This window comes from Macrotis lagotis, chromosome 4 (genome assembly GCF_037893015.1).
Source record: "Macrotis lagotis isolate mMagLag1 chromosome 4, bilby.v1.9.chrom.fasta, whole genome shotgun sequence".
Classification (NCBI taxonomy): Eukaryota; Metazoa; Chordata; class Mammalia; order Peramelemorphia; family Peramelidae; genus Macrotis; species Macrotis lagotis.
The window spans coordinates 170172519-170195950 of record NC_133661.1 but is presented as its reverse complement, the minus strand read 5'-3'; the positions used below and the strand labels follow the sequence as shown (position 1 = coordinate 170195950).

The window sequence follows — 23432 nt, the reverse complement described above, 5'->3', positions numbered from 1 at the left end:
AGAAATCCCATTCAAAATAACCAGATAATATAAAATACTTGGAAGTACCTGCCAAGGTAGACTCAGAAACTTTAAGAAAACAACTACAAAACACTTCTCACACAAATAAAATCAGATTTAAATAACTGGGCAAATATCAACTGCTCATGGATAAGCTGAGCTAATATAATTAAAAATGACACTGCTACCTAAATTAAACAACTTATTTGGTACCCTACCAATCAAAATTCCAAAAATTACCTTAATGAGATAGAAAAAAAATTGTAGTTAAATTCATATGGAGAAATAAAAGCCAAGAATTTCCAGGAGTTTAATGAAAAAAAGTTCAGAAGAAGGTGGTGTAGCCCTACCAGATCTAAAATTATAAAGTATCAGTAATCAAAACTGTCTGGTATTGGCTAAGAAACAGAGTGGTGGATCAATGGAATAGACTAGGTGCAAAAGAGATAGCAGGAAATGATTATACTAATCTGCCATTTGATAAACCCAAAAAAGTCCTGCTTCTGGGATAAAAACTCTCTTCGATAAAAACTGTTGGGAAAATTGGAAGTTAGTATGACAGAAACTTGGATTAGATCAACATCTCATACCCTTTACCAAGATAAGATCAAATGAGTACAGGATTTAGACATAAAAGACAATATTATAAGCAAACTAGGAGATCAAGGAATAGTTTACCTATTAGATCTTTGGAAAGGGAAGCAATTTATAACCAAGGAAGAGATGGAGAACATCTTTAAAAACAAATATATAATTTTGATTACATTAAATTAAAATGCTTTTGCACAAACAAAACCACTGTAACCAAGATCAAAAGAAATATAGTAAATTGGGAAGTAATTTTTACAACCAGTATTTCTGACAAAGGACTCACTCATTTCTAAAATATAAAGAGAACTGAGTCAAATTTATAAAAAAACCCCCAAAAGATACAAGGATATTTATAGCAGTTCAAACTGATGCAAAGTGAAATGTACTGAGAACAATGTAATAGCAATATTGCAAGATGTTAATGTGAATGTGAATGACTTAGCTATTCCCTGCAGTACAATGATTCAAGAAACGAAAACTTGTATCTATCCCCAAAGAAAGAACTGATGTGTGAATACAGACTGAAGCACAATTTTAATACTTTATTTTCCTTGAGGATTTTTTGGTTCTATATTTTCTTTTACAACAAAACTATTATGGCAATATTTTGCATCATCACACATGTACAGCCTATATAAAACTGCTTGTCTTCTCATTGAGGGGGTGGAGGAAAAGGGAGGAAGGGAAAGAATTTGCAACTCTAAGTTTTAAAAATGAATTCTGAAATTGTTTTGCATATAACTGGGAAAAATAAAATACTACATAAACTTGATAAAAATATCACAGGTGAAATATTAAAGAGATGACTCTGCATAGCTAAGTATTCCTGATTGACATTTCAAGACTTCTTTTGAAATATAATTTTCAATTATGATAATCATTTGATATCCAAAAATCCCAGAGCAAAATCATAAGTAGTTCAGGAATAATTAGAAAAGTGGTACTAAGGGTCAATTTAAGATACTTGAAAACACATTATTTTCTTCAAAATATACAAGGCACTTTCCAAAACTCATCTTTAAAGAGATCTTTGTTTTGATGGGTAATCTACAATATTTCTAAAACACCTGGCCTAGTTTTGTAAGAATCATTTTATAGAGAATAGAGGAAAAAATATGATTAGGGAAAACTATTTTGAATTATGAGGTATGGCCAGACTTTTTGAGTAAATAATTGCTTGCACTTCTGGGAAGCCACCTTTATAATCTTACTGTGATAGCCTCCTTGCAAAAGTATGGAATGAACCTATGCCAATGCATAGCATTGGAAGAGAGCCCATTCAGACAGCTTCCTGGAAGCCCTCTCTATGTGAATTAATGTCTTGCTTGGTCACAAAGTAAACCTCTTGACAGAGACCCAAAATCTAACTATGGTGAAAGGAAAATGAATTTGCTTATTAAAAAAAAAAGTTTTAGTACAACTATTCCTCAAAACTTTGTAAATTTTAAAGTACTATCAACTGTGAATTATTATTCATTTCTACGATCCTTGGTAGAATGTAGAAAAGTGAGGATGCTGACATTTAAAGTGCAATAGAAATTGGATTTTGGTGTGCCAAATAAATGCAGTAGCTTTTTAAGAGATAAAATCAATTAATTAAACAAGGAGGCATCAGATTTCCAAAACAGTAGAATAGGTGCTTCAGGTACAAATCTAAGCATAGACAGAATCACTGTTTTGAACAATTTTAAACTACTTCTTGGTTACAAAAAAAAAGGAAGAAGTCAGTATTATGGCTCTCATATTAAGAACATCAGGTATTGTTTGGAAGTGTGGTATTTTTTTTTGATGCAATATTTGCTGTTTGAACATGGAGAGAGCCATGTGCTAATGCTGCAAACATCTTGATTCTGTTATCTAGTACAGAAATAATTAGGCAGTATTTTTGTGAGCAGTGGAGAGAGAGGCATTAAGTATCTTCATTATTTTAATATGATTACAGGAATAAAAGATATTCATCTAACCATCCCAAACTATCAAAACAAGATAGATGAAGAATACATTTTGCCCAACTGATGATAGACAGCTCAATAAATTACTATGAAAGTATGGATGATAGCTAGATGTACACATACATATACACATCTTAAAAATGATACTCTGTGCTGAAAAATAAACATGAGGAAAGGCAATATGGTACTATGGGGAAAATGAATTTACTATCAAAAGACCTGGCCAGGGTGGAAGATATATATCCTACCTTTGCAGTTTCTTGGTGGAGTGACCTTGGAAAAGTAACTAAATTGTTGAGCTATAAAATGAGGCAGCTCAGTTTAATTCTTTCTAGCTAGAAATCTTTAAACACAGGATTTGCAATAGTTCTCCCTACTTTCATCATCTTTGGGATAGAAGGAAAGGACTAACCACAAAAATTCATTGCTTGATGTCTGGGCATTACAAAGCAAGCATGGAAACACGAGTACAGTAAAAATTTATGAAGACTTATTTGGAAATTGGGAAATTTTGATTTGGTGAATGGATGACAGGGGAACTAGAATTAAATTAAATAACTCTAGGAAGGGAAAAATCCGGGCTTTAATAAATAAAATGGGGTTGGTATTTCAACCTCTTCATACAGTTCTTTTAGCTAGAGCTGTTAAGTGGTTGATGTCATTAGTGACTCTCAACTACAGAGTAACATTTCCATCCTCACACACAGCCTTCAGGGTCATCCACCACCCTCTCTCAAATGCGATTTATCTCCTTAAAGGACTCTTTCGTACATATACAAATAGAGGGGAACAAAACTAAGAAAAGTTCTTTAAAAGAAATACTGTTATACTACCCCTCATTTTCCAGTAAAACATATCTTTACTTCTTATCTCAAAAGCTCCTTACAACAGCTCTACTTCTTTCTTGAGCTACATCCTGGTGGAATCTTATCCTCTTAATGTTTTGGAGAACACTGAGGTGGCGCCTGTGCAATTTGATTTTGTGCAAAAATACACACCAAATCTGATTTCTGTTGCATTAAGAAGTTCTCTGGCAAAATTTATGAAACAAGAAATGAAATAAATTATGGTTTTAGAAATATCCTGCAAGCTTTTTTCTCCCTTCATACCTAACCACTAATATTTTTTTCTAAAAAGGATCAAAAAACAATTTAATTGAATATTTAAAATATGATTTAGTGCTTAAAAGGCTACAAGTTAGATACTAAATATAAAATTGATTTGGGTTTGCTTACTGGAAAAATTTGTAATAAGAGCCCAGCTAATAATATACTAATATTTGAAAATAAAGTTCACTCTAAAAGAAATGAACTGATATGGTTATCAATTTCTATACATATATCAAACAATACTTTGAGTGATAGTTGTTTATTATAAGATAAACGCTGTAATACTGGATTGCCAATAACAGTAGAAATATGTGTTGCTGCAATTATTTGGGGGCATGTAATATTTTTCTCTCTTAAAATGAGTATTTGAAATATGTCAAAAATGTAATAGCCATTCAAGGAGAAATTTAACTCTATAAAATAATATGGTCTAGTATTGGAATGGGAATCAGAAAAACAAATTCTAATTCTACATTTATACTTTTTGATATTCTACTAATTATATATCTTCAAGAAATCCTTTGAACTTTCAATTTCTTCATCTGTAAAATGAGTATTTTATATAACCCTTCTTACCTCACAAAGAGCAAATAAAACAAACAATATTACAAGTCTTCTAGAAATTAAAAAAAGTAGGCAAATGTGGGAAAGGAGACCTTCATTTGAAAACAAGCCAGTCACTACATTTTAAGAAATTGTAAGCAAAATTTGTTAATTTTAGATAGTAGCTGAAAATACTAGAGCTCCCAAAAGATAGTGTAAATTTATTTTTATTATTCAGCTAAAAAAATAATAAATTAATTATAAATTTCTTTAGCAGGAGCAATTTAGAAAACAAAAGCAATTTTGAGTAAATATTCAATTCAACAAATATTTATTATATGCAAACCACTTAGAAGCACTAAACACAAAAAAGAAAAAAATGAAAAAACAATAGTGATACAGTATGTACACAAATAAGAAAATACAAGATTATTTGTAAGGGAAAGCATTCACAACTGAGAAGTTTGGTAAAAGTTTCCTGTAAAGTAGAGTAGAATCTTGACAAAATTCTCAAAAGTGAAGGTTATTAATTAAATTCTAATTATGAAGATGAGAAATGGGGTTGCTGACTTCAGGGAAAAGTTAATGAGCAATGTTTTGGTCCAATTATACCAGTCAATTGGTTTTGTTTGGTCAGACTCATCCTAGATTTGACCATCTCCCAATCCATCCCTGACCATCAACACTCCATCACTTGCCATGTCTGGTTAATTACTCTCTTGATTCTACCTGCACTTTTATCTCATGTTCATCCCCTTCCCTAAAACTACACTATTACCATGCCAATGTAGATCCTCAGCCCCTATCACCTGATCTACTGTAATTGCCAGCTAATTGTTCTCCAGGATTTCAAATAAAGGTTTCAAAATAAACTTCTGAGACCATAGATATAACCAAGGCATTTCCTTGCTCAGTGGCTCCCTCCTGCCTGTATACAAACTTAGATTTTTTCCAAGTCTATTGTAATCAGATCCAATCAAACTTTATTTTATTTCACTCCTTTTCATATTCCAGTCAAAATTCTCTATTTATTAGGCTCCACACATGGTCTGTCATGTACCGTTCCTTCACGCAGATCATAAGTGTAAAGCTGGAAGGAAATCTTGAAGATCAACTAATCTAAATTCCTTGGTTTACAAATGAGAAAACTGAAATTCAAAGTTAAATCTGACTCCAAGTTCATTAGTTACATTATGCCATCATCTCTCAGTAAAACTAGGCCTAGGAAAACTTCAACAGTACAAGAATTGAATGAAATTTTTTTTTGTCTTTTTTTTTTTTGGCAAGGCAATGAAGTTAAGTGGTTTGCCTAAGTTCACACAGCTAAGTAATTAATGTTTCGGGTGGGATTTGAGCTCAGTTCCTCCTGACTTCAGGGTTGGTGCTCTATCTGCTGCATCACCTGGTCCCCTGACTGAAATTCTTTGCCACAATGTCAAGGCATCAATAAGTCCACTTTGGCCTATTGTCATCTGTAATTTTCTCTTCATTAGGAACCTTTATGTCTTTGGATGTAAAAAAAAAAATGCTTATTTAATATGACATGGAAACTTCCTTAGAAACTAACTGGGGTGGCTTTCTACCTCTCTCCCAGAGAATAAATGAAGTAACCAAAACTGGGACTTAGGTCAATTTGTCCCTCTCCAGAGAGAGAGTTCTCCTTGAAAGGAGCATCAAGTCATTAAAATGGAATTCTGGAAGACCTACACAGGAGACACAGACAGGATTGCTAAAGGAAGTACAGCTTTGAACTTTGCTGGTCTTTAAACTCCAACAAAGAATATCCAAAAAAAAGCAATATTAGGGGCAGGGTACTTCTATATATCCTATATTTTAGGAAGAAGTGGACTCCTCCTTTCGTCAATTCCCATCCCTGCTCTACTCTCAAGGGACAATGACAATAGTAACCACTTTTCTCCAATGAACTTCACTACTGTTTTGGTGAAATATGGCCATTCCTTGGCTTAATAAACTATGGTATATGTATGTGATGGAACACTATTGTTCTATTAAAACTAGGAGGGATGAGAATTCAGGGAAGCCTGGAGGGATTTGCATGAACTGATGCTGAGCGAGATGAGCAGAACCAGAAGAACATTGTACACCCTAACAGCAGAGTGATGATCAACCTTAATGGACCTGCTCATTCCATCAGTGCAACAATCAGGCACAATTTGGGGGTATCTGCTATGGAGAATATCATCTGTATCCAGAGAAAGAATTGTGGAGTTTGAACAAAGACCAAAGACTATTACATTTAATTTTTTAAAAAAAGTGTTATCTTACTATGTAATTTTGCTATCTCATACTTTATTTTCATTCCTTAAGAATATGATTTCTTTCTCATCACATTCAGCTTAAATCAATGTATACCATGGAAACAGTGTAAAGACTAACCCACTGCCTTCTGTGGGGAGTGGGGGGAGGGAGTGAGATTAGGGAGAAAATTCAAAATAAATAAATGAATAAATTTAAAAAAAAAAATGAAACCTCTATTTATATATTCCAAAAATGACCATACTTATTCCCAAAGCTTCAGTGCCCTAAGAAACTTCCTTTAGTCCTTTTCCTTATTAGACAGGCTAGTTGGCCAGCTTTCTGGCATTAGCTCATGTATTGTGATGCTACATCACTCAGATATGGACTTAATTCATTTTTATCAAAGGTTATCAAGCATATAATGCTGAGGTGTCCAGATAACAGTTCATAATGTTCTTGTCCAACTCAACTCATTGCCACTTTGAATGGAACATTCCAAAAAATAATGTGACTTTTGGATTGATTATTCTTCCTTGTAGACTAGGACCTGCTCCTGGAGCTATGGAAACAACCAAGGAAGAGAAGAAGTAGATTATCTTTGCTTGGGCTGGAGCAGGGGAAGAGTGGGTAGACTGTAAGAACAGATAGGAAAAAATCTAGGAGAGAAATACAGTGATAGAGAGTACTGCTGCAGAGTTGGAGATAGAAGACCAAAAATTAAATCTCTGAAGGTTGGTCTGACCCTTCTCTAGTCTCCCCAACACACTACATGAACATCTAGAGAGGTCAGGGATTTCAAGTTCAAAGGGTAGGAGGAGAAAAGTTTAATTTCTGGGATGGTCTTCTCTCTTATAAGCTTAGAGATACTACAGTTTTTTTCCATTGACTTCTCTTCTCCTCATTTAAAGACATTCCTATATTTAAAAGTGTGGAAAGTGGAAGTTAGAGGATCACAAGATCATAGATGGCTTATATACTACTCACTACTTGTTCAAATTGATTCTTTATTAAAAAAAATTTCTTTTAAATATTTATATATATATTAAACATTTATTTATCAAATATTTTTAAATAAGCATTTCCAAAGCATGGTATAAGAAAAAACATGGGGGCAGCTAGGCAGAGCAGTAGATAGAGCACTGATCCTGGAGTCAGGAGGACCTGAGTTCAAATCTGGCTTCAGAAACTTAATAATTACCTAGCTTTGTGACATTGGGCAAGTCATTTAACCCCATTGCCTAGCAAAAAAAGAAAAAAAGATGATTGCACACAAAACTGCTAATCTTTTATGCACAGCTTACTTTTTCTTTAAAATATGTTATCCTGTAAATTACTTTTTAATTTTTTTTTCATTTTCTCCCCTCCCTACTCCTGGGTCAATTAGACATAAAGTTGTGTGTTTGTATGCATATATACTATTTACAATGTACTCTTAATTCTGATCATTGCAGTTTGAAAAACAGGACCACATTTATTATGATTAAATTTGATTCACTATCCTCTTTTATTTTTTGAGGGTTGAGAAAGAAGGGAAAGAGGCAAGGAGATCTGGAGGAAGACAGATCAATTATTGATTTCCTGAGTCTAAGAGGGGTTATTGGCAAAGAGTGAATTGATGCTTTGGGTAAACACACTACTTGTACTTATGATAATTTCATTCTAAACTTTTTTGATTTTCTATGCAACTTTGTCTTATAAAATTGCCTGAGAGTTAAGCGACTTACCCAAAGTCACACAAGCAATAGGTATCAGAGGCAGGGCTTGAACCAATAACTTCATGAATCATAGGCAGGTTCTCTACATATTAGATCATGTTGTCTTTCCTTAGTACACAAATAGAGAGGAATATGGAAGAGGAGGGCATACCAGAAGAATCTTAAAAGTGGAAGTGACAAAGATCACCTAATTTGACTTCCATGTTTTTCAGATAATTAAAAAATCATAAAGAGCTGAATCAACCTATTCAAGGCTAAGAATTCAATGGCAGAGCTACCAGAGGGTTAATAATTTCCTGATCCTTCAAAGATCCATGACACTGACTAGGGTTGCCAGTCTAGTTATAGGGAAGTTCAAAACCTTCTCCTCCTGTTGTTTTTTTATGACAGTTTTTTTTTTTCAAATTAGCAACACTGGTCACACGAGAATTAAAAAAGAATTCTCATCTAAATTCTCCTATCATTTTTAATGTTCTATGTTTAAAGTTTCAAAGGAGCTCACGGGAGACTTAGGCAACATTGTGAACAGTCTCATGGCAGAAATAGTATATTCTCTGTGGCTTTGTCCAGGGGAATTTGGATGAATCTGAATAAATTTATATTCTTATTGTTACAAAAGGAGGAACCAAGCTGGTGCCTAAATGAAATATTCAATCATCCTCCAGGTTTCAAGATGTTCAAAAGATATTCTTTAATTTATCTGTACAGCTGTCAGAGAACACAGGACTCCTTGTTGAAAAGCAAAAGATCTAAGTTGTAAAGAAAGCAAGATTTATTTTTTAATACAAAAAAAAATGGGAGGTGTGAGTAGATGTTTTGGTCAAACAGGCATAAGAAATGAATCAACAATCACATAGACTATTGCAAAAGAGAAAAACAAAACAAAACCAAAAACTTCTACAACCATAAAGATCAACTCTCTGGCCTTTCTTAATCAGGCAGGGAGACCTCACAGAGGGTGGGGGAAGACTCATTTACTATAGAAAAAGACAGTCACAGAAGGGTTTCCCCAGTGAGGTATTCAACTATGTGTAAAATGCTTTCTCAAACCAGACAGATTTCCTTCTGAAAAGCCCAGCAGGCACAGGAAGTCTGCCTTGAGACCTTCTGCCAGGGAAGGCCGCAGGACTTTTTCTGGTGAATAGATGTTTTCCATTGATTTGCTACAAATGTAGGGGTTTGTTTCACCATTTAAAAAAAGGTATTTTGTCATCAGTTCATTTTGTAGATAAAAGACTTTGAAAACTTTGTATGCAATAAAAAAGATTATTTGCAATGTCCCTATTTGATACATCATCTTCACTCCAAAACAGTTTAACTTGAAATTTAAATTCAACCAATAATTCCAAGGTGACAGTTTTATCTGCAAAGTCTCCATTTCAACCACAACCAATTTATTTAATGGAAGATTTTTAGAGTACTTCCTTAAACTGATTCCAAACAGCTTGAGAAAAAAAATAGTAGAAGTGGAGAATGTTCAAATGCATTTAAAAACAGAAGCCTTTACAGTTTCCACACATACTAAATCTTAGCATTAAATGTCATTGTGAAGTAAACTGAATCTCCCAATTCTATGTCAGAAAGGATTTGTAAATGATAACAATGTAGTCATTATAGAAAAAATTGCCTCATTAGACAAAAAAAACAACATACATATAAAACAACAATATAAATATGACAATAGTAACAAAAATATAGCAGCAACTAAGAGGCATATATTACAAATAAACATACCAAGGAGACAATATAGTAAAAAGTCTAAGTTGAGCTTGGAGTGAGGAACACCTAATTTGTAATCTTATTTCTAATTTAAGTCTTGGCTTAATGGGGGGACAATAAATGCAACTTTTTAACAAAGATTTTGAAAGATTCAAAGCAGAAAACAAAAACATATACTCCCTGTATATGTATAGAAAATATATATACTATATACATCCATTTATATATATATATATATATGTTAAGTCTTTGTAAATTTAAAGAACTATACAAATGTACAAAGGTAAGGGTTGTTTTAAAGAAAACATTTGAAAGATATATACTATGTAATATATATTATGCATATTTTGTATAAACATATATATATTTTTTGTTAATACTTTATAAATCCAATATGTGCTATAAGATACATATTGTACTATAATATTTAAATTCACATTCTGATCACACTCATTTGTTCTTAAATTATTTTTCATACCCAAAATAACAAATCTATAAAGATGTTTATCAAAATATGTATGTACAATGCTAACCTGACTTTGCAGCTGAGGAAAGGGGATGAGAAGGGAGGGTGGAAGGAAATTTTGTAACTTAAAAATATATACATACATATGGATGAAAATAATAAATAAAAAATATAAAAAAAGAATTAAAATACTTATGAAGCTTCAAAATTTATTTAAACTCTCTGTGATTTGGTTTCTAAATCTTTGAGGTCAGAGGTTATATGATTTTTCTCCTATATCTATGTAGCATCTTTAAGTTTAAAATTTAGCTCACAGTTGACACTTTGTAAATGTACATTGAATTGAAATGAAACATGAAAATGAGGGGGATGGACTACACGATTTTTTTTTTTTTAGGATTTTTCAAGGCAAATGAGGTTAAGTGGCTTGCTCAAGGACACATAGCTAGGTAATTATTAAGTGTCTGAGCTTGGATTTGAACCCAGGTACTCCTGACTCCAGGGCCAGTGCTTTATCCACTGCGCCACCTATCTACCCCACCTAGATGATGTCTAAGGCCCCTTCAAATATAAATCTGTGAAACCAAAAACTTATGTGAGGTAAACCAACTTTAAAAAAAAAAGGTATGGGGTGGGTGGAGCTGAGTTAGTTAACTTTCAAAATACAAACCAACAGCTTGCTTTCTTTAGAGGGGGTTATTTATGAGCTAGGTGGGCAGAGGGAGAATTCAAACACAATTCCGCTATGATATATTAACACTTTGAACATGTAATCTGTCCTTTTTACTCTTTCTCTTTGGTAGACTGAATAATTGAGATGGTAAAATTTAAAGAGCACTGTACAGGAATCACAAAACTTTGGTTGTAGTTCTAGCTATATGACCATAGATAAAACACAAAACATCTCAAGAAATAATAATTACCTACTTACTTTAACACAGGATTGCAGTGAAGACCAAGTAAGACAAAATTCATGAAAATGTTTTTAAAAAGACTATAAAGAATTAATACAACAGTGAAGAACTACAGTTATTATTATAATTAATATTAAAAAGTTAAAGAACCTAATGAAATACATAATCATAGATGTGGTAATAAATGTATAAAACCAGATTTTCAAAATATATGATAAACTTTTAAATTTAATCTTCCATTAACATTTGCTCCATCCATTTCTTTAAGTCTAGACAATCTATAAAACAATAAATCAAATTCTGATTTGTGGGGTTTGACAGTTTCCAAGGTGTAAATGTTTACATTGAAAATTTTAGAACTGTCGGGGCAGCTAGATGGCGTAGTGGATAAAGCACAGGCCCTGGAGTCAGGAGTACCTGGGTTCAAATCTGGTCTCAGACACTTAATAATTACCTAGCTGTGTGGCCTTGGGCAAGCCAATTAACCCCCGTTTCCCTTGCAAAAATCTAAAAAAAAAAAAATCTTAAATTTTAGAACTGTCATGATTCAGGTTGAGCTAGCTCCAGAAATACGCTAGGATAAAATCTTTCCTCGCACATTTCCACACAATTGGGGAACTGAATATATTATAATGAGATAATTAATCAATATTTTATTAAATCAGTACTACCACTGCTATAGAAATCATCTCTCAATTGGCATTCTTTACCATTCCTATAACTTCCCAAGCTGAAATAACCATCTCTTCCTTGCCAACAGTCTGTTTAATGACTCACCCTACTAAAATGTAACTTCCTTGAGATCAGAGATTACTTTACTTTTCTATCAGTCCTAAGATGAGTTCTTTGGTGATAGAAAAAAATAATAATTGTTTTTTTCAGTCATTCAATTAAAAAGCGAAAGAAAAATATCATTACAAAGACTATTCCAAAGACAATACAACTATAAGTGAGAAAAGACCCACTGTGAAAAAATAATCATAATCAAGATCTTGTAGGAAATCACCTTACTCCTCTACCATAAACTACTTTAATAAATCCATACTTCGTCAACTAAGCATTTATCGAACCAAGTTGAAAATTTAAATGTCTTTTCTAGATGAAAAAAAGTATAACTAATAATTTATGTGCCAGTCTCTATACTAAGCACACTCATCATTTGATACTCAAGGTCTGCTCTGATAAAAACTCATAAGCTAAGGACTCTAAACTTTCAAGAGACAGAACCCACAAAGGGACCCAGTGAGGCAGTTCTCCTAGTCAAGGTAACCTGGAAAAGAGCAGAAAGGCTCTGCTCCCCGGGGTCGGAGGGGAGGGGTGGCCAGAGCGAAAGAACTTCAGCCTCCTGGAGGTAGCCCCAGGGTGCTGGGAGCCACGGCTCACAGCAGCGGTGGAGTCTCCTGAGCTGCACCCCAGGGAGCATCGGGCACAGAGTGGGGGAACAGCGGGGGACCTCTGCCAGAGGGAGCATGTGGAGACCGGCCCTCAGGGCACACAGCAGGCAGCTTGGTCTTTCCTCAGCCCAGACCCAGAAACAGAAGCAGGCGGAGCCAGTAAGCAGGAGCGCCCAGGGCATGAGCCTCTTGAGCTGAGGGAGGAGAGTGAAGAGAGACTGCCAAGCTCTGTCCAATGCCTCTGGAACAGGACTCTGGGGCTCTGACTACATTCAGATCCTGATCCCAGTCTAGGCCCGCCCCCCCATAGAACAACAGGGCCCCTCCCACCTCGGCTCCATGGCAGAGGAGGGCGCTTATGGTCATTCACAGACCAGGAGGGAAGACAGAGCCTCACACACTGAGACCCTTGTGGGAGTGTCCCAAAAGCTCAGGAAGCAACCCAAAAAAACAGGCTCAGGCTGGGAAAATGAGCAAGCAAAGAAACAAGAGGAAGACCATTGAGAAATATTTTGCAAATGAGCCCAAGAAGGATCAAAATATTCAGTCTGAAGATGAGGAAGCACAAGCTCCTGCATCTAAAGACTCCAAGAAAAACAGAAATTGGACTCAGGCTATGATAGAGCTCAAAAAAGACTTTGAAAATCAAATGAGGGAGTTGGAAGAAAAACTGGGAAAAGAAAGGAGAGAGAGATGGAGGAAAAACATAAAAATGAAGTCAGCAGCTTAGTCAAGGAAATCCAAAAAAATGCTGAAGAAAATAGCATGCTAAAAAACAGCTTAGGTCAAATGGATAAAATAATTCAAAAAGTTATTGAGGAGAAGAATGCTTTAAAAAGCAAAATTGGCCAGAAGAAAAAAGAGATAAGAAAACTCTCTGAGGAGAACAAATCCTTCAGACAAAGAATATAATTCAGGGAGATTGATGAATTTACCAGAAATAAGGAATCAATACTTCAAAACCAAAGAAATGAAAAATTAGAAGAAAATGTGAAATATCTCATTGAAAAAACAACTGATATGGAAAACAGACTTAGGAAAGATAATTTGAAAATTATTGGAATACCTGAAAGTCATGATCAGGAAAAGAGCCTTGACATCATTTTCAAAGAATTACTACAGGAAAATAGAAATGGAGAGAATCCACCGATCCCCCCAAGAAAGAGATTCCCAAAAACCAACCCCCAGGAATATTATAGCCAAGTTCCAGAACTCCCAAGTCAAAGAGAAAATATTACAAGCAGCCAAAAGAACACAGTTCAAATATCATGGAGCTGCAGTCAGGATCACACAGGACTCAGCAGCAACTACATCGGAAGCTCGTAGGGCTTGGAATACAATATACCGGAAGGCAAAAGAGCTTAGAATGCAGCCAAGAATGAACTACCCAGCAAGGCTGAATGTCCTCTTCCAGGGAAAAAGATGGAATTTCAATGAACCAGGGGAATTTCAAATGTTCCTTTTGGAATGGCCAGAGCTGAACAGAAGGTTTGATCTTCAGATACAGGACTCAGGTGAAGCAAGGAGATTGGAGGAGAAGGGGAAAATATGAGGGACTTAATGATGATGAACTGCATGTATTCCTGCATAGAAAAATGACTGATAATACTCATATGAACCTTCCCAGTTAATGGAGCAGGTAGAAGGAGCTTTTGTAGTTGAAGCACAGGAGAAAGCTGAATTCGAAGATAAAATATGGTGTAAAAATGGAGTCAATAGGGGAAAAAAAGGGAAATGGCATGGGAGAAAGAAAAAGGAGAGGGGGAATAGTCCAAGATATTTCACGTAATAAGATTTTTTTTTTATTACAATGAGCTATTGCAATGATATAGAAGGGGGAGGCAAGGGGGAATGAGGGAACCTTTGCTCTCATCAGAGATGGCTAGGAGAGGAAACAGCAAATATACTCAATGGGGTATAGACAACTGGAGTAAGAAGGAGGGGGGAGCAGGGGGAAGGGGTGGGGATGTGAATAAAGGAGGAGAGGATGGACCATCAGGGGACAGTGTTCAGATATAACACATTTTCTTTTTTACTTCTTGCAAGGGGCTGGGATTGGAAGGCCTGTCCAGGACCATAGGGCCAGGTGGATGCTGGGCCTAAGGGGTGGTATGGGGGCTTGGGGCCTCTTGGCCCCAGGACCAGGGATCTGTCTGCTGTGCCACTCAGCGACCCTACAGCAGAGTCAGAGTGAAAGGAGAGAGAAAATAGAGTACATGGTAGTGGAGAAATAAGAAAGGAGGGAGTTGCGATCAGCAATGGCAACATTGGAAAAACATGGAAGTAACTTTTGTGATGGACTTATCATAAAGAATGTGATCCACCCATGACAGAGTTGTTGGTGTTGGAACAAAGACTGAAACACATTTTTTGTTATTATTATTTGGGGGAGGGTGCAGGGCAAGTGGGGCTGGGTGGCCTGCCTGGGGCCACATAGCAGGATGATCTTTGGGTGTCTGGGGCCGGATTCGGACCCAGGTGCTCCTGGCTCAAGGGCCAATGCTCTGTCTGCCACCCAGCCACCCCTACTATTATTACTATTTTATTTTATTTTGGGTCTTTTTTTTTTCTCTTCTTTTTGGTTTTTGCAGGGCAGTGGGGATCAGGTGGCTTGCATGTCACAAGGCTGGGTGATTATTGGGTTTACGAGGCTGGATATGGACTCGGGTGCTTGTGGCTCCAGGGCTGGTGCTTCATCCATTGCGCCACCTGGCCATACCTACAATTGTTACTATTATTTTTTTAATTTTAATTTTTTTCTCTCCCCTTTACTTTTTTCACCCAAGCAAGTCTATTTATATTCATGGGGGGAGGGGTATTTTGTTTACTTGTAAACAAGAGTATTTTATTAATGTAAAAAAATTTGTACAAAATGAGAATTAAAACATAAAATAAATGAATTAAAAAGAAAAAGGTCTGCAAGATAAATGCAATTATTTTCTCCATTTTACTATTGAGGAACTGAGGCAGAGAAAGTTGTCAAAAGTGACTTGTTCAGAGACACAGAGCTATAATAGATGTCTTTTACAAAGTTTTAATGATTAAAAAGTTCAGTTATATATTTTTTCGTTTAGGAGAAAATCCTCAGAGATTGAATCTCAGTGAAGAACATACAGCAGGCATCAAAGCTAAGACTCAAATATGTGCTTTTAACTTCAAAACCTATATTTGATATCAGTTACAAAGTTATAAAGAGTGTGTATGTGGCACTTATTAATAATAATGCTATTAGAGAATATTCACTTTCACACACACACACACACACACACACACACACACACACACACACACACAGATATACACACACCCTTTTCAAAATTCTCTTTCAAATTTCCCTTTCCTACCAAAAAGATTCAGTGCCTAATCTCCTATCATTTTAACTATAGGATTACCTAACACTTGAGTATAAGAGACCATACCTGAGAACAAGACTCAGGAAAGTAGTGCCATAGTGGGAATAGCCTTAGTATTGATGAACTATAGTATCAATGGGATTGTTCTTTGAAGAACTAGGAACAAAATTGAGGGGATTTTGACGAATGCCTCTGATGTTTCGTCCTTGGGCCAGGTCCAAGGATATCATCAAAGAGGACAATTGTCCATTAAGTTATATAGATATCAAACTACAAGGAGATCAATCCCTGAGAGGGACTTAATAAGAAATCACCCAGCATGAATAGAAATAGCTATATACAATTACTGCATTGTAGAAGTACTCCATCTTCCAGGGTGACCTCCAGTTAGCATTATTCTTTGAGATTAAAGTGCCTCTATTGGAGGGAGTAAGGCAGAGAGACAAAAAGTACTGCCTCTAGTGGCAGAGATAGTTGTAGTTTTGTCTTTTTTCAATCATGTCCAGATCTATGTGACTCCATTTGGATTTTTTGGCCAGATATTTCAGCGGTTGGCTGTGTCTTTTTCCAGATCCATTTTACAGAGGAGGTAACTGAGGCAAACAGCACTAAATCCCAGGGGCACACAATTTGTAAATATCTGAGGTCTTCTTTGAACTCATGAAGATGAGTCTTCCTGATTCTAAACTGATGCTCTAGCCACTGTGCCACCTAGCCACATGGAAGAAGAGGACCTGGGATCAAATCCCCACTCTGCCACTTAATACCATATCATTGTTAAAAAAAAATTTTAAAAGGGGGCCATTTCTAAGAAAATTGGATATATTGTTGACAATTTAATGAGTCAATGTTAGATAAAACAAAACATCACTGAAGCTTACAAAAATTTAGCACCTAATAGATAACTGTAAAAATAAAATAAGGGGATAGAATCAAATGCTAGAAATACTCATCATAAACATAATTACAATCTTGCCACTACAAGTAAAACCTTTATAATATCATTGAGAATTTAATAAAGGAATTGTATTAAAATCAAAGTATTATCACAGACAAAACTGTTAGTCTATAATTTAAAAACAACATATTTATAGTAGTTGCCATATGCATATAACCTTGAAATTGCATGTATTGAGAAGCTCTAAAAAAAAGGAAAACAGTATAAAAAGGTGAAATACATATCAGCCCCCAAAATTCTGTCTGCTATTTAAGCTGTTCCAAAAATGCTTTCAGGAAAACTAAGCTCAGTACAAAGAGCAAATAAGTTGTCTATCGTCACACTAGCCTGTAAACATTGACAACAGATGAAATCGCAGTTCCAGAACTATTTCTATCTGGACTCCAATAATTTAGCAATAGTAATAATAACTCATTTTTATAACTTTTCTGTTTGGAAAGTGCTATACATATTATCTTAAAACAAATCTGCAAAACAGGTACCATTACTGTCCCCATTGTACAGATAATAAATGTGGGACTTAGAGAGATTAAGTGACTTAATGGATTCATTAAACTAAAAAAAGTTTGAGGCTGGATTGAAATTCAAGTTCCTTAACTCCTATTTAGTGCTCTAATAATATGCCACATGAACACCCTTCTTCCCTTTGCCCTTGCTCTGGGCTCACCAAGTAATCTTTTATTACCAGTTTAGTTTCTCAAATAAGTTGGGGTTTTTTTAATTGAGGAAGAAAACAGGACCAGCAGCCAACATGAATATTTCAATCTGCTTGGTAACTATATTTTTCATTGTAAATTAGCATAATAAATTATAAAATAATTGGATTATTGAAAATTACTTCATTAGGGCTCAAAGGCCCTTGCCGAACAAGTAAAAATGCATTTTCTGATTCTAAACAACTCGAGATAATGAAGATATGACTCCACTGAGGTACTGAGCTTAAAACAGTTACTTGCTCATAACCACATTTATCAATACTAATGAAATAGGCATCATGAACTAAAATTGCTTAAAAAATACAATATATTCTCTAGAGGGGAAAAAATATACTTCCAAGTGTGACACTTTTTCAAAAGTTTAATTTTTTTAACACTATAGCATCCTACTTAGTTCTAGATAAAGAGAATACCACTTTTTTTAAGTATCATTGATCAGTTTCACATATTGGAAACAAGCATGTGGTAACAAATTTTCATGACAGACATATGGACACAATCAGTCAGATTGTAAATTAGCTACTTTTGTGAAGCTTTACTAATGAGATGGAATGGAAAATTTAGAACACTATATTTATGAGAATCACCTAATAGACTAAAACACAGATATCTTTCTATAAGATAAAATTCAGTTTCAGTCTAACTATAAACATTAACACAATTAAAAAAAAGTTTGTTGACAAAGTTTATTGTAAAATGCAATGATCTAACTATAAAACTGGATTAATTTCCAAATTGTGCCCTTGTTGCTTAAAAAAAAAGAAATTAGCACACAAGATCATTATTAAGATATAAAATGGAAGCAATTATTTTTAGTGCTCACTGTATGGGAATAAAATTATCACTAGAAAAAAATTAAATTTTGATTATATTCTGTCAATCAAAGATATTATTTCTGATTATACTTTAATTTTTTTTCTTTGTATTTTAATCAAAAATGAGAAATAATGCACTGTTTCTTCTTGAAAATATGCAATGATAAAAGATAATAATGGAATTTGGAAGTCTTTAAAACCATGACAATTGCAAGAGAAAATTGATAGCAGGATAGGTTAGAAACAGGACACTCGCCTCGAGTCTTTCCAAAATGATATATTATAAACTCATATTCTTAACATGTACTAAGTAGTAGAAAAGTTTCAATGTAAGAATATACCAATAAATTTTGCACTTACTTTGCAAAGGAATATTTTTAATGCATTGTAACTCTAGCTGTTCTGACTGTTCATCCTTTGGCGGTGACTCCATTTCTCCATTTCCATTGTCTACAATGGACAGTGGTGGACTGTTGATGGATATCTTTCTTAAGGTTTTCATATATTGTTGAACTTCAGCCAGCAGAACAGCCTGTATCACTTCAATAACCTGTTAAAAGAAGATTCAAAGGAAAATAAAATGATGTTTTTGAGGGTTAAAGAATTTTGTTGGTGATACTACCAAGTTGTGAGATTTCACCTTGAAACTCTAGGTAAATTGGGGTGGTCAAAAATAATCCATTCAAATGTATTAAATAATCAAATTATTTTGCAAATGGAAAGTGAGTATTTTAGACAACTAGTTAAAACTTTTTTTAAAAGCACAATAAATGTTATATCATAGACAAATGAAACTACTAAGAAATAAAGAAGTGGTTACTCATATCTACCAGATATACCAGAGTAACTTACAAGAAAATGAAAGAAATAAATTTAAAATTTCCATCCAGGTAAAAATTCTGCTGTAATCCACAAAATGCTAATTAGCTTTTTGAAAGAAATATTTTGGATACTCTAAATTATAATCCTGGAAAAGATGAAATCACTATATTTTAAAAGAATTTTGAATGCAAGATTTTCTTGAAGTCATTTCTATGGTACTCAAAATCACAGTTCTAACATTATGGTGTATGGATATATATTTTACTATACATGGTGCATGTTAGTATGTTTAAAGTTTGACAGTATTTCAGATGTTGTCTAGCTCACCGTCCCTTTGCCCACTCCCACCAAAAAAGCAAATAAAAAACAAACAATAATAATCTTTTTTTTATGAGGAAACTAAGACTCAATTTATTATTTAGAACTATAAAATTATAGCTTCAGAGCTGCAATGAAACTTGTGACCATCTAGTCCCATGTCTTCATTTAATGTAATAGAGCTAAGGGTTAAGAAGTTCAAATGCCTTTCCCCAACTCAACATTTGGTAGGGGCAAAAGCTGCGACTCAAACTCAGGTATTCTCACTCCAGTGCTTTCCCCCTGCAATATAATAATAATAATAATAATAATAATAATAATAATAATAATAATAATAATACTCTTATATAAACTCTTCTACAGTGTTCTAGGATTTCCTAGGATTTTGTCTGGGATTTGTTCCAATCTTATAATCTTATACATAGGAAAAATGAGGCCCAGAAAGATTAGGTGATTTAAGTCCCAAAGATAGTAATTGACACAGTTAGGAATCAAATCTAAGACTATCATGATGGACTCTAAATGCAGTACCTTTTTTAAAAAAATTGCCCCATTACTAATACTTCATGTCCATATTTAAAGTCATTTTGGGGAAAGAGACTGGTCTTATTCCCCTTTGCTCTTTACAACATGAACTCCTTGAGAGCAAGTACTATATTTTACCCTTCTTCATATCTCCAGAGCTTGGTACAATCATGGAATATAGTAAGTACTTGAGATATAGTTAATGATCCAGATAGAAAAACACAATTGAGTGGGAATATCAAAAGGTTAAATCACAGTTTTAAATGGATATCAAGAAAACAAGGAACATGTAGAAACAATGCTAGGGGGATTGTTAAGAAAACTCTGTCATTAGATGTTTTATTTTCCTTTTATTCATTTGTGTCCATGAAAATAGTTTACCTCAGCTCCATACTGCAACCAAGGGCTCATGGACTTTATACTTCTCCCTTATACATTGTCTTTCCTCTTAGTTTTTCCATTCTGCCCAAAATGCTCTATGCTATACTTCTTGGTTCTCCAAATAAGATGGAGGACTAGACATTTTCTCTGATTCCCCTGACTTCTCAACTTTCTCTAAAATGATGTGCCAAGGATAAACTTCAGCTGTAGTGGATTAAAACTAGCAGGTCAGAAAGATGAGGTATAGAGGGGAATGAGAATAGTGTGTGTGGCTATGGGTGTGTGAGTGTGAGTGTGTTAGTATAGGTGGGTATGGGCGGGTGTGTGCATGTGTGTCTGTGTGTGTGTGTGTCTGTGTGTCTGTGTCTGTGTCTGTATAAGGCTGGGGCAAAGAAATTTTGTAATACTCTACTATTTTGAAGGAAAGAGCCCAAAATTCAGCTGAAGCCACTTCTGTCCCTCTAACCCCTACCAAAATAAATTGGGACAGAGAGTTAGCTGATAAAAATTGTCCCTTGTGAAGTTTAAGCCCTAAGGAAATGAAAAATCAGAAGGGAAGGAGTCAGAATGTGAGCAATATTGGAAATAAGGGGAGGAGATCTTTTAAATTATCAAGGATCATAGTAAGAAGGAACTTGAATATACTGAACATAAGCAGAAAAATCAATATGTAAAACAATAATAGCAGAAGGAAATATGGCCTCAAGATCTAATAAATGAGTTCAAGCTTTTATGAATAAAGGATCAGAGGAACAAATGAAAAGGAGTCAATACTTGATGAGACAGAGGGCCCTGTGGAATCCTAAGAGAAAATGAACTAACAACATGCTGTTTCTAAGTGGTTCAAAAGAGAAATGAAAATTATGAATGAATACTAGGCTTATATTCAAAAGAAATCATAAAAAAAATGGGAAAAGTTCTACATGTTCAAAAATGTTTATAGTAATTCTTTTAGTACTGGCAAAAAAATTAGAAATTGAGGGGATGCCCATCAATTGTGAAATGGGTAAACAAGTTATGATACATGACTATTATGGAGTACTACTGTTCTATAAGAAACCATGAATAATAGGATTTTAGAGAAAGAGATTTTAGAGAAAGAATTTCATGAACTAATGCTGAGGCAAGGGAGCAGAGCCAAGAGAACATTGTACACATTGGTAACAACATTGCAAGTTGATCAACTATGATGGATGTAACTCCTCTCAGCAGTTCAGAGATCTAGGAGAACCCTGGGAGATCTGTTATGGAAAACACTATTCATGTCTAGATGGGAAACAAACAACACCCCCCCCAAATCTGAATGGATACCATGTTCACTTTTTTAAAAGTTCTCTTATGGTTTTTTCTTCCTTTCCCATGGCTTTCTTTCTTTTCCCTTAGTCCTAATTCTTCATATACAAAATGACATGTAAACATGTTAAACAGAAATAGATATGTACAATTTTTACCAGACTATTGGCCAATGAGGAGGGAGAGGTAGGAAGGGAGGGTGGTAGAAAAATGTGTAACATAAGTATGTAAGAGAATGAATGTTAAAAAAATTTTATAACAAGTAATTAGAAAAATAAAATATCAAAAAAGAGAATATTATGCGAACTTGTGGTCTGCACAATAATAAAAAATGGTCACAAGTAAAAAACCAAAATCTATAAGTTTTGAAAAAGAAACAAAGGAAAAAATAGAAGATAAGAATGTAAAAACACACAGAAGTTAATGATAAACTACAAGAGAAGCAAAAAAAAATTACATTTAAAAAATGCTTGCCTATACAAGCAAAGAATATTGATCTTGAACATAGATGTAGAGACAACCTAAGAAGTATTACATCTCCTAAAAGAACATGGAAAACAAAGTGCTAAATGCTTCTTGATATTCCCTGATCCAACAAGTAGAAAAAATTCAATTGATACTATGAGAGATTAATTCAATGGGACTGAATATTTATTTTTAAAGTTTATTTAGAATTTTATTTTTTCCTAAGATACATGTAAAAACCAGTTGTAAAACTTTTGCATTCCAAATTTTCTCCATCTCTCCCTTACCCTCCTTCACTAAGAAGGCAAGCAACACATGTAAAACATTTATGCAAAACATTTCTTTAACAGTCATGTTGTGAAAGAAAATTTTACTATCCCAAAATAACTCAAAAGAAAAATGAAGTAAAAAAAAGTAGGCATCGATCTGTATTCAGATACCATCAGTTCTTTCTTTGAGGATGGACAGTATCTTTTTGTAATGTCTTTCAGAGTTGTCTTGTATCATTTTACGGCTGGGAAGTAAAGTCACTCACAGCTGATATTCTGACACTGTTGCTGTTATTCTGTACACAGTATGTTTACTTTACTTTGTTCATGTAAGTCTTGCCAGGCTTTTCTGAGAGCATCCTTCTCTTCATTTCTTATAGCGAAATAGTATTTCTTCATAATACAAACCACAACTTATGTAATTATACCCAACTGATAGATATCTCCTCAATCTCTAATTCCCTGCCACCAAAAAAGAGTTGCTATAAAGACCCTTGTACACAAATGTCCTTTTCCTTTTCAATTTTTATCTCTTTTGGGATACAGACCTAAAATTGCAAGATCAAAGGGTATGCATGATTTTATATTTCTTTAGGCCTAATGTCAAATAGATCTACAGAAAGGTTAAATCAGTTCACCTACTCCACCAACACATTTTTTTTCCACCTCCCCTCTAATACCAGCAACTTTCCTCTTCTGTTCTATTAGCAAATCTAATAGATATGAGCTAGTTTTTTTAAATTTGCATTTCTCCAATCAATAATTAGAGCCTTTTTCATATGGCTATGGATAGCTTTGGTTACTTCTGAAAATTGTCTATATCTTTTGATCATTTATCATTTGGGGAATAGATCT

At 34.4% G+C, this 23432-nt stretch overlaps 1 protein-coding gene across 1 annotated transcript in view; it reads right to left on the bottom strand.

Annotated features, from left to right (window-relative positions):
• The window catches only part of WDR72 (WD repeat domain 72), a 362471-nt gene that overhangs the window by 78378 nt on the left and 260661 nt on the right, over positions 1 to 23432 (bottom strand). The window contains exon 20 of the mRNA XM_074234646.1: positions 18865 to 19054. Coding sequence (XP_074090747.1) covers positions 18865 to 19054 — 190 coding nt within the window. The remainder of the gene's footprint in view (positions 1 to 18864; positions 19055 to 23432) is intronic.